The 12,601-nt window shown below is 35.6% G+C and overlaps 1 protein-coding gene across 1 annotated transcript in view; it reads right to left on the bottom strand.

The window, feature by feature from the left end:
• The window catches only part of acox3 (acyl-CoA oxidase 3, pristanoyl), a 21,631-nt gene that overhangs the window by 5,827 nt on the left and 3,203 nt on the right, over positions 1-12,601 (bottom strand). The window contains exons 4-9 of the mRNA XM_016289105.1: positions 8,631-8,720; positions 8,050-8,193; positions 7,871-7,959; positions 7,530-7,626; positions 5,341-5,523; positions 1,824-1,998 (exon numbers count right to left, since the gene is read on the bottom strand). Coding sequence (XP_016144591.1) covers positions 1,824-1,998; positions 5,341-5,523; positions 7,530-7,626; positions 7,871-7,959; positions 8,050-8,193; positions 8,631-8,720 — 778 coding nt within the window. The remainder of the gene's footprint in view (positions 1-1,823; positions 1,999-5,340; positions 5,524-7,529; positions 7,627-7,870; positions 7,960-8,049; positions 8,194-8,630; positions 8,721-12,601) is intronic.

A 12,601-nucleotide genomic window follows, 5' to 3' on the forward strand; every position in this document is an offset into this window, starting at 1 on the left:
TGCTAAAAAGAACATTATTTTGTGTATTTGGTGTAATCCAATGTGTTTATGCGTTAAGGTTCAAAAAACACATTATTTTCCACATAGAGTACTTTATTGTTTCTCCTCTATGCCCCACCTTTCTGAAACGCGCCGATTTTTACAAAGCTCATCGGTCTGAAAAGCGAGGTGTGCTCTGATTGGCCAGCTATCCAGTGCGTTGTGATTGGCCGACTACCTCAAGCGTGTGACAGAAATGTTACGCCCCTTACCATACTGTGATGGCGTGTCCCGGCCGGAGCGACGAGACCAAACCAATAAAACCCATTATAAATTAGGCATTTGTTGCATCCAGTGGGGACATAATTACCGATTATAAAGACTTATACTGTCTTTTCACTCGTTGCGTATCACGCCGCGTAAACATAAAACCATGTCTGCATTTGTGATCGGAGAAACGACAAACAACAAGCGCTACTCTACACTGCTCAAAACTCACGTTTGAATCATCAGTGGCAAATTCTTTAAATATGAAAACATACTTACAGGCTGTGAGTCAGAAGCGCCAGAGTGTCCTTGCAAAGTTAGAATTGCCCCACTTTATAGAAACAGCCTTTGTGCACAGACGGCATTGTAGGCTACTCTCCCAGGAAACAGTCCTTGTCCTCCATAAAATGCACTGCACACATCTGAATATTTGGGTTGAACTGTTCTGGAAGAGTGTTGTAAATATAACTTAACCACTGTTCTTTGTGTGAACATTTGGGCGGTGTTATGCAAATCTTCCCACACAGTGACGTAGACATGTGGGGGCGTGTTAGAACGAGTCGTTTTAGGAGGGCGTGGACAAGTCTTAACTTTTATAAAGAATATCTCTTTGGTTTGAGACTTTAGTCTTTGCACCTTGTAACACTCCAAAGAGAAAGGAAAACTTGAAATTGCATCATATGACCCCTTTAAATTTGGGTGGAGAGCGGAGCATTTGAATCACGCGCAGAACACAAAACTGACGGGAGCGGCTCTGGTGGAAAACTGACGGATCTAAAACATTCAGATGACACGCAGCTCATTTCTCCATCACTGTAAGTTACCGAAAACACGTAACACACAGTAGACGCGTGTTTGTGTGGCAGAGCGGCTCTCTCGTGCTGTATGACGTGACAGACCATTAGTAGTCCAGTCCTGTTCCGTTCACACAGCGCATGTGTTCCGGTTCTGAGTCCTGAATATTTAAGGGTGTGAGTATGGTTACAGAATGCGGTTGTCACGCCCATAAATAACTGTACTGTGTGTGAACGTAACCGTATTAAGGACTCAAATACAGGACTGACAACCGTATTCTGTTGCTGTGTGAACGTGGCCATAAGGCTAGAATACACTAAGTGATGTTTAACATGCACTACAAACTTTGCAAATAGTTACAGAGGAAAAAGTGGACATCATACACTAAACACACTATCAGACTTTCAAGACGTTTTGAACACAATCTTGCACAGAAACACATGCCTTGTTGCTAGGGGACGTGTGACAAAAGTGAAAACAATATGTGTTCTAAATATCAATGTTTGATATCCTCCGACTGGATTTAATCACAGTCTGAAGCTAAAAAATTGGAGTCTGTGCCCATCATACACTACGCGATTTTCTATGAAACACGTCAACTCAAATCTGCAGACTGGCTCTGAATTGTGTCAAATTGTCCAGACTGTAAATAAGGGCAAAAAATCTAGTTTTTAAAGTTGTGCAGTCTATTCAAGCCTGAACACGTCATTTGTGTCACACAGCCAGTACCAACAAACATGAAAGGAAAAACAAAGAAACCATTGCAGAGAACAGTGGTTTACCTTGATACAGGATGGCCATGTGGTTGGTGAGGGTCCACAGGCCATAGAGAGCACAGAGACGCCCCAGCACTGATCTGAGAGCAGCTGGAGTCTGTTCATCCTGAATCAGATCATGGAAACGCTGCAGCACTGTGTGCTCAATATATGCAATTGCCAATGAGCGACAATAATACACCTACAGAGAGAGAGAGCGAGATAAGTTACAGGAAAAGTGAATCCAAGGACACAAACTCAAACATATATATCTACCGAGACTGTTTATGGAGTCAAGGAGCAAACGAAGACAGTTTGACCCACATAATCACAAGCCAGGTCATGACAGCACAATGACAGTCATGACACACAGACGAGACACTAATTGGGATGTTTATAGAAAGGGGAAAAATGTAATGAAAAAAGCTTAGCAATGTGCTTGTGTTTGTGTCTGGTTGCTAGACAGTGATTCTCTGTGTTTGGTGGTTGCTGGGTCAGTATTATGTGTGAAGAAGGTCTGTTTTATTAATTTCTCTCTTGCCCTCACCGAAGGCTTTAAGATAATTTAATCAGTCCCATACCATAACCTGCTCGATCACATTCTCTATTCTAGTTCATGTCACCAAAGTGCTCTAGTTAAACTCAATCTCACGTCTCAAGGTGGAGACGCTTACTGGACAGTGTCCAAGCTCTACTCATTATATCATATGACCTTTAACTGACTGCTTGTTTTTGGCTGGACTAGACTCTCATAAAACACAAATAACACACCCACAGTGACCCCAAACTTTTGAGCCACGTTTATAAAAAAAATTTCACTATAGCTAAATAACAGAACTGAACTAGAATGAAGTCTAGAATGAACTAGAACTGAAGAACTTTTTTTGAGGGAAAATACCAGTGCTACAAAAGAAAATGATTGAAGTTTGGGTTTGTGCAGATTTAATTCTGTATTAGAGCTTAAAAAAGTGATAGAATCAACACATAAATGCAACACTATACTTACAGTTTTTATATGGTTAAATGGATAAGAGAAAAAAACAATACTAATTTGCTATGCAATTAATTGCCAGAAATATTAACGGATGCAAATACTTTAATGGTGTCATAACAATCTAATTTTAATGCTAATCTAGCTTTGAACTCTAATCTTAAATATCTTTAAAATAGATCTGGGAAAAAAATTAATGTGTTAATTTCTTAAATTTATTAATAACTGCAAACACTGTACACACAAACATCGTGGATTACACAAAACCAAAACCATGAAAGTGTGATATGAAAATGACATAAGGCTCATTTTGTTTATTTTGTTTCCTCTGAGCGTAAATGAATAATGACTCTATTAAACAAAACTAAAATTTCACTATAGCTAAATAACAGAACTGAACTAGAATGAAGTCTAGAATGAACTAGAACTGAAGAACTTTTTTTGAGGGAAAATACCAGTGCTACAAAAGAAAATGATTGAAGTTTGGGTTTGTGCAGATTTAATTCTGTATTAGAGCTTAAAAAAGTGATAGAATCAACACAATGCAACACTATACTTACAGTTTTTATATGGTTAAATGGATAAGAGAAAAAAACAATACTAATTTGCTATGCAATTAATTGCCAGAAATATTAACGGATGCAAATACTTTAATGGTGTCATAACAATCTAATTTTAATGCTAATCTAGCTTTGAACTCTAATCTTAAATATCTTTAAAATAGATCTGGGAAAAAAATTAATGTGTTAATTTCTTAAATTTATTAATAACTGCTGTTTAACATGTTAAAAATAATTAACGCAATTAATGCAGCATTTTTTTTTGTTTGTTTCTGAAGTAGCTTTGTTACTGCCTTTGGCTAGCATTAATGTAAGTTCACTTACTGTACATCAAAAGTTGTTACAATATTTTTCATTTTTGTATCTCTCCAAAAAATGGCCTATTAAATGTTCCATGCAATGTTAAATGTTACACTTTTGGCCATGTAGCATAACATCTTTTTTATTATTATTTTGGTTGCACCTTATGTACAGTATATGCTGATACTATAGTTTTTTTTATATTTTAATTTTTATATTTTTAATTTGTCATGCCTTATTATACTCCGGATCTCTGTATGTTCTTTGTGTGCTCTGATGGATTAGTTTTGGTTTCCCAAAATATTCGGCATTTGTTTTGAGGCTCTTTTAGGACTGTTTATGCATTGTGAGACTCTAACGTATCATTTTCAGCGGATGTGTGTGATGCCATTAGTGGCCCGACTCTGAACATTGTCTTAAGTTTTAGTGTGTTAAATAATGGCTTTTCTAACTTTTCATTGTCAAGGACTACCAAATATAATGATCCCCTTCTTAATGTATAAGAAGCTACATATTTTTGTGTATAATGGTCCATTTATGCTGTTTGTGAAGATAAGAAAAGTGTGAAAATAAGGAAAGTGTGTCCAGCTGAATTAATTTAGTTATTTTGTTAGACGGGTATAAAAAAGCTTAGTTTACCGCGACAGCGGTCGTGGCAGCCGTCGCGTGAAGGCCTCCTCGTGTGAAGACCGAAGAGTGTAAAGACCCTCGACTCTACCGTGCAGGGACACCGGCAAAGGATAAGTATGGCTTTTTATTTCTCCTCTTTCCTATTATTTGTTTCGCTTCTGTTTCAGTTTTTATAACAATTTCTTACTATGTGTAAGTAAGTTGTTGTTTTTTAGCATGTAAGTTTGGTAGTGTTATTTTTTAGGATTACTGATAAACTACTGTCATTTGATTTATATTATTTGTATTTGTTATTTATTTTAATTTTAGTTACATTACGTCTGAATTTATTATGTCTGTTTAGGTCTTTTATTAAGTTGAGTTATTTTAATACTTCAACAAACTAAATGGAAATGAAATAATATATATATATTGAACTTATAAATGTGTATGTACATATACAGTATATCTGTATGTGTGTGTGGTTGCACATACACATATGTAGTTGTTTTTTTGGTGTTTGGCTTAGTGTTAGAATCATTATTATACTCTTATACCTTTTGTTCTTTAATATTTTGAATTGGTTTTAGCTTTATTTTTTTGTTTTTCATTTAAATTTTAAGTTTTGAAATATGTTGCATACATTTGTCATTTTTATTTAATCTCTTTATTTTTCAAATGTGTATAGGTAGTATTTATAAAGTTTCTTTTAGTTTTGGATCTGTTTTTAGTTGTTTTAATACTACAATTGATTGCTTCTGTTGTCCTCATTTGTAAGTCGCTTTGGAAAAAAACGTCTAATAAATTACTAAATAAATATGCACTTGCAGTGTATTTACACAAGAAAGTACTGAACAAAACAAAAAGTACAGATTTTTAATTATTCTATTATTTTAAATGTAATTATTTTTCAATTACATTTTATTTAAATTAAATGTTCCAAATTTTTTTTGTTGAAGTTTTTCATTTCTTAAAGTAAATTAAGGAAGAAAAGGAAGATTTATCTAGAGTCTTCCTGATGTAGCGAAAGACTGTTTTCTTCGGTCATGAAATGTTTCCACTGGAGAGTGTCAGTATTCTGTACCTGTAGCTGATATTCCAGCACTGGAATCTCCTCGTCCTCTTTGGGTCCGAACTGTCTGCGTGTGGCGGAGAATCGCACAGCCACAGTCACCGAAAGCTTCAGATTGACCAGTGCCATCCTTGTAATGCCCACCCTGCCTCCTGACAGAGCCCCTAAAGATGCCCCAAACCGCTTATTGGGGTCCTATAAAGGTTTATGGTTAGAAAAAGACAGGATGGAAAGAAGCATGATAAAGTAATTGAAAACACATGGCAGAGAAGACATGAGACAAAGACAAAAAAGAGATGTGAGGAAAAAGGAGGGCAAATTATATCTCATTGATTCATCTTCAACTTCTCGCTTCTGAACCCCTTTATGTCTCTCTGTCAGTAATATTGGCTGATGTCCTGGCTTTCCCTGTGATTGAAAACTCCCTGTTTGTTTGAAATGAAAGCATAGGGATTCCTTCTCGTACATGTTGCATAGCACAGCACAGCTGCTGCACCACTGCTTTCTCTTACTGCAGAGGGAGTAAAGCGTTGCAAGATGTCCACACAGATACACACCAAAATAGCTCTATTTTTAAAGTCCCCCTGTAGTGAAAATCAAGTTTTTTATGTTGTTTATTTGTCTATGTGGTGTTTTTAATATGCTTTTAGACAAACCATGTGCCAATCCATTAATCAACACCATTGCTGAGTATTTTCTCCTTAAAAGTGTAGTTTCCCAATGGCACTCCCAGAAATGTGGTTTGAAACAGCCCTAGGTTTGCTACGTCACAAACCAATAACCAATCACGTCAAGAAAATAAAATAAATTAGACCAAAAAACCCATGAGGCCGTGGTTTAATGTGAATTTAGAACTGTTAACTTGCATTATAACCCGTGGCAACAGTGTAAAAGTAGCCTGGAGTCAGATGCACCTCTCCCGCATCGGCGTCTGCACTTCACACGCGTATGTATGCTCGCGGGCACGAATTAAGAATCATAAACGGCTGTATTCGAGTCTTCAAGGCATTTTGAGGACACAACATCGTCAAGTAAGTAACGTTAACGAATATTACAGTATTCACTGTAGTTGTCCGCTAGTAAAAACATAGTTTTATCAGTCATTATCCGTGTATGCCATTGTTTTGCGTTTACTACAGTTCAGTGGATCTGGAGGCGCTGGCTGCTGTGAGTGAGTGGAGGCTGGGCTAATTTGCATATTCATAGATCAGCGTATAGTAAATGAGACAAGGGTGTAGAGTTACATTCAAGCTATTTTAAGGCATGAGAAAATTATTTTCACAAGAAAAAACATTTAAATATGTCATTTTGATTATCAAAGATAAGTTTTAAGGGATAAAATATTTGACTACAGGGGGACTTTAACTATGTTCATAATAACAAAGAAAATACTGTTGCTTTGCACATATCCTATATTTAAAAACAAAATTGAAAGGTGTTACAATTAGGTTCTAAACATTAACATAACTAATGCATTAGGTATCATGAACTAACAACAAACAATCCTTTTTTAAATTAATTTAGGTTCATGTAAATTTATAAATATACTACTGTTCATTGTTAATTCATTTTAGTGCATTAATGTTGAAAATTTATTAATAAATGTGACCCTGGACCACAAAACCAGTCATAATGGTCAGCTTTTTAAAATTGAGATTTATACATCATCTGAAAGCTGAATACATAAGCTTTCCATTGATGATTGTTAGGACAGGACAATATTTGGCCGAGGTACAACTATTTGAAAATCTGGAATCTGAGGGTGCAAAAAAATCAAAATATTGCGAAAATCACCTTTAAAGTTGTCCAAATGAAGTTCTTAGCAATGCATGTTACTAATCAAAAATTAAGGTTTGATATATTTACAGTAGGAAATTTACAAAATATCTTCATGGAACATGATCTTTACTTAATATCCTAATGATTTTTGGCATAAAAGAAAAATCGGTAATTTTGACCCATACAATGTATTTATGGCTATTGCTACAAAAATACCCCGGCGACCTATGACTGGTTTTGTGGTCCAGGGTCACAAATATAGAAAATTAACATTAACAAAGATTAATAAATGCAGTTCTATTGCTATTATTAATGTGTATGTATATAACCTTTTTTGTAAACAGATTATTTTCACAGTGTAAATGCAATAAAAACAGGCAGTATATGTAATGTTTATTAGGCAGTGAAATAATATTGCTTACTTTAAAAGGTGAAACGTAGCGTCCGTCAGGCGTAACATCTCCTGTTTTGTTTAGCAAGTTTTCCCGAGGTATCCTCACATTGTGGAATACGGCAAAACTGACAAAAAAAAAAATCATGAATTTATTTTAGACGTTACAAAAAATGTTTTTGTTAAGTGATTACAATGAAAAGTATGAAGACTAGCATTTTCATTTATATGAACAGAAAGATATATTACGGAGATGAAGTGAGACAGATATCAGAGCGATATATTCTTTTATGGTTTTCTTTTATCGCCATCTAATGACCAAATACTGTAATCACAACAGCTCGGCAGTCCACAGTCTAGCAGTAAACTCACCCGTTATCCAGTCCGTTCTGACCCAGTTTCTTTCCCATATCCCCGACCATCACTCCTGGCATTGCCAGCAAGGTCTTTGGATCTCTGACCTAGAAATGTAATTACATTAAAACGGAATTATTCACAGCTGCTCTAACAAGACAAGCAAATGAACTGAAAAAACGTATTTTCACACATACTTGGACTATAAAAGAGTGAAGGCCGTGGCATTGCCCATCAGGGGTGTAGAGCTGTGCAAATACGACTGAATGAGTGGCCGTCTTTCCCAAGTTCCCCACCCAGAACTTGGCTGCTTCAAAGTCTGGAGAGTTCATCACAAACTCCTGCGGATTTCAAAACAACATAAATTAGCAGGGACCATCTAAAATAATTCAACAGAAGGAAGGAATAGTAAAAACCATAATAAGAAAGCTTTTATAATGACAGATGGCTATGTGTGGTACAAGGAGGATTTACCTATAAGCGAGTCATTGACAGACTGTGATTTGAATTATTCAGATAACATATATGAAATATTTAGTATGGTTGCTAATACTTCAGCTATCATGAATCAACAATGAACAATAGTATTTATTACTCTATGTGAATGTTAACATTTAGTTTTAACTTTATTTTTGTGTTTATTTATTAACCTAGATTAATGAATCAACAGTTCATGTCTCTTTATGATTTGAAAGGCCATGTTTGTATAATCTCGTGATATGATTGCAATGTGTTCAGACTTGTGTTAGTAGAGGACATGTAGAGTATACTAGAGTACCTGAGTGCTGGGGTCATATCTGGCTGTTGTCCTCATAGCTCTCGTGTTGCTGCCATGGCTCAGCTCTGTCAGTGCAAAGCATCCAAATGTCTAAACAGAAAGACACAATATTAATAAGCTGCCAGTGGCTCATGTGGTTGCCATGACTAATGTCAAAAGCAACTTGCTGGTTTGTATACACACACACACACACACACACACACACACACACACGCAAATTTTCAGCACCCTGGAACTTCCTGTTTATGGCTTGATTTAACCCTAGTAAAAAAGTAATATATTAAAAATACTAATTTATTTCATACTAGGTATTGTTCAAATCTATTACCATATTTACTGACGTATCACTCGAGACTTGTGCACAATGATAATGATAATGTCACTATTAAGGAGGATTGTACGATCTGTGAATAATATCTGTCTTTACGTAACGTATACTTGCAGTAGTTCCACTTTAGCACAATCAAATATACTTCAGTATATCTATAGTTGGACTTCAGCACCATTAAAGTGCATTAAGTACAAAATTTGTTGTTCCAATTGAGCAGACTTTAAGTATACCAGTTAGGTATACTAAAAAACAATTGCAAGGTATTTTATTAAGTACATACAGTGGGTAAAATAAGTATTGATCGCGTCACCATTTTTCTCAGAAAATATATTTATAAAGGTGCTGTTGACATTACATTTTCACCAGATGTCGGTAACAACCAAAGTAATCCATACATACAAAAAAAAAAAATTCAGAAATTAAGTTATGCATAATAAAATTGAATGACACAGAGAAAAAGTACTGAACACATGAAGAAAGGGATAAGGGAAAGCTAAGACACCAGCTGAAATCTATCAAAAATTAGAAAGCAATCCTGCCCCTAGTCAGTGGAAATTAATATTAGCTGGTTCAGTCCCAACCCCTACAGTACCAGGATGATGAAGATGAAACAAGGGTGGACAATTCAGCAAGACAATGATCCCAAACACAGACAAGGAACCTCTCAATTGGTTTCAGAGAAAGAAAATAAAGCTGCTAGAATAGCCCAGCCAATCACCTGACTTGAATCCAATAGAAAATAAGAACTAAAGATCAGAATTTATAGAAGAAGCCCACGGAACCTTCAAGATTTGAAGACTCTGTGGAAGAATGGGCCAAAATCACACCTGAGCAATACATGCGACTAGTTTCTCCTACAGGAGGCGTCTTGAAGCTGTCATTACCAACAAAGGATTTTGTATGAAGTATTAAATACATTTCAGTAGCTCAATACTTTTTCTCTGGGTCATTCCATTTTATTACACATACCTTAATTTCTGAACTTATTTGTATTGTTTTCTTTGTATGTATGGATTACTTGGGATGTTATCAACATCTGGTGAAAATTTCATGTCAACAGCATCTTTAGAAATACATTTACTGAGACAATACTTATCTGTAAATATGTAAATGTATTTGTAGTATACTTAACATGAAATAAATGTATTTCAAATACATTTTAGTGTTTTAGTGTTGAGGGGAGTTCACCCACAAATGCAAATTCTGTCATTATTTACTCATCCTCACGTCATTCTAAACTGTCAATGTAAACTGTTTGGTTACTTGCATTTATGTTCCACAAAGAAAGGTTGGGAATGACATGAGTGTGAGTAAATGATAACAGAATTTTTATCTTATCATCATCAAACTAAGGTGTGAGCAACTGAAATGTTATTAAATTCATGTAGTGTGTGCAGAACTAAACTGAACAGCTAGTTAATGCAATGGAATCAGCATGAGCATAAACACAACACGAACAACGGCCTCAGTTGACAATGGTTTCATAACAAATGGCATTACGATTTGTTTGATATCCATGTTTCATGTCTACAGTTGCAAGATGTAAAAATATCCTTAGGGTTACAGCCATATTTCAGGCTGTAGTAAGAATGACTCATTATTCTTTACATCTGATAATGATAGCTTATTGAAATTCACTTGTACCTCGCAAATCTTTGCAGTGTGTACATGACCTTAGAGCAGTTTGAAAACCCCCTTAGTTACAGCTCAACTTCTGCATTCAACAAATGCTTAAAATACCAACCATGAACGAAGGAGAATCATTATATTGTACCAAATCATGTGAAAACCAAATGTTCGATGGTCAGAAAAGAAGAGATGAATCATGAGTCTGTGTGTCAGCCATAGTGAATTATAGAGAGAGTGACAGACGGAGAGAGAAGAAAGGGAAGAAGAAATAGGCACACACCCTGTAAATAGTGACAGTTAGGTATACTAAAAAACAATTGCAAGGTATTTTATTAAGTACATACAGTGGGTAAAATAAGTATTGATCGCGTCACCATTTTTCTCAGAAAATATATTTATAAAGGTGCTGTTGACATTACATTTTCACCAGATGTCGGTAACAACCAAAGTAATCCATACATACAAAAAAAAAAAATTCAGAAATTAAGTTATGCATAATAAAATTGAATGACACAGAGAAAAAGTACTGAACACATGAAGAAAGGGATAAGGGAAAGCTAAGACACCAGCTGAAATCTATCAAAAATTAGAAAGCAATCCTGCCCCTAGTCAGTGGAAATTAATATTAGCTGGTTCAGTCCCAACACCTACAGTACCAGGATGATGAAGATGAAACAAGGGTGGACAATTCAGCAAGACAATGATCCCAAACACAGACAAGGAACCTCTCAATTGGTTTCAGAGAAAGAAAATAAAGCTGCTAGAATAGCCCAGCCAATCACCTGACTTGAATCCAATAGAAAATAAGAACTAAAGATCAGAATTTATAGAAGAAGCCCACGGAACCTTCAAGATTTGAAGACTCTGTGGAAGAATGGGCCAAAATCACACCTGAGCAATACATGCGACTAGTTTCTCCTACAGGAGGCGTCTTGAAGCTGTCATTACCAACAAAGGATTTTGTATGAAGTATTAAATACATTTCAGTAGCTCAATACTTTTTCTCTGGGTCATTCCATTTTATTACACATACCTTAATTTCTGAACTTATTTGTATTGTTTTCTTTGTATGTATGGATTACTTGGGATGTTATCAACATCTGGTGAAAATTTCATGTCAACAGCATCTTTAGAAATACATTTACTGAGAAAAATGGTGACGCGTTCAATACTTATTTTACCCGCTGTAAATATGTAAATGTATTTGTAGTATACTTAACATGAAATAAATGTATTTCAAATACATTTTAGTGTTGATTTTTCATTAGGGAATGTATCATACCATTATACTTTGAGCAGCAAAACATGATAATCTACAAAAGCAAATAATAATTTTACGACAATCTTTAATTTCAAATAATTAACCGCATTTTATGCGGTAACAATTTTTCAATAAACTTCTTTATTTAACATTAGTCAATGCAATGCTAATGAGCAATACATTTGCTACAGTATTTATGAATCTCTGTTAATGTTAGTTAATAAAAATACATCTCTTCATTGATAGTTCATGTTAGCGCGTGCATTAAAGGGGTCATATGATGCTTTTTTTAAAGATCATTATTTAGTGTATTTGGTGTAACAGAATATGTTGACATGCTTTAATGTTCAAAAAACACATTATTTTTCAAATACTGTACATTATTGTAGGTCCTCTATGCCCCGCCTCTCTCAAACGCTTAGTTTTCTACAAAGTCCCTCCTTCCGACAAGCGCAGTCTGCTCTGATTGGCCAGCTGACCCAGTGCATTGTGATTGGCCGAACACCGCAAGCACTCGTCGGAAATGTAGCGCCCCTTACCATAATTGCGAGCTTCATCTTTCAAAATAAATGTAAAGACAGAGCCCGAAAGGGGAACAGAGTCGCGTGACAGACACAGTGATGAAGCTGGTATGTGTTTGCAGTACACAAGCCACGGTTAAGACAGCTGACTCCACTGTGATGTGACCCCTCTCTCTCTCTCTCTATCACTCTCGCTCTCGCTCTCGCTCTCGCTCTCTCTCTCTCTCTC

The sequence above is a fragment of the Sinocyclocheilus grahami genome, unplaced genomic scaffold, assembly GCF_001515645.1.
Source record: "Sinocyclocheilus grahami isolate Dianchi unplaced genomic scaffold, SAMN03320097.WGS_v1.1 scaffold240.1, whole genome shotgun sequence".
In the NCBI taxonomy this organism is placed as follows: domain Eukaryota; kingdom Metazoa; phylum Chordata; class Actinopteri; order Cypriniformes; family Cyprinidae; genus Sinocyclocheilus; species Sinocyclocheilus grahami.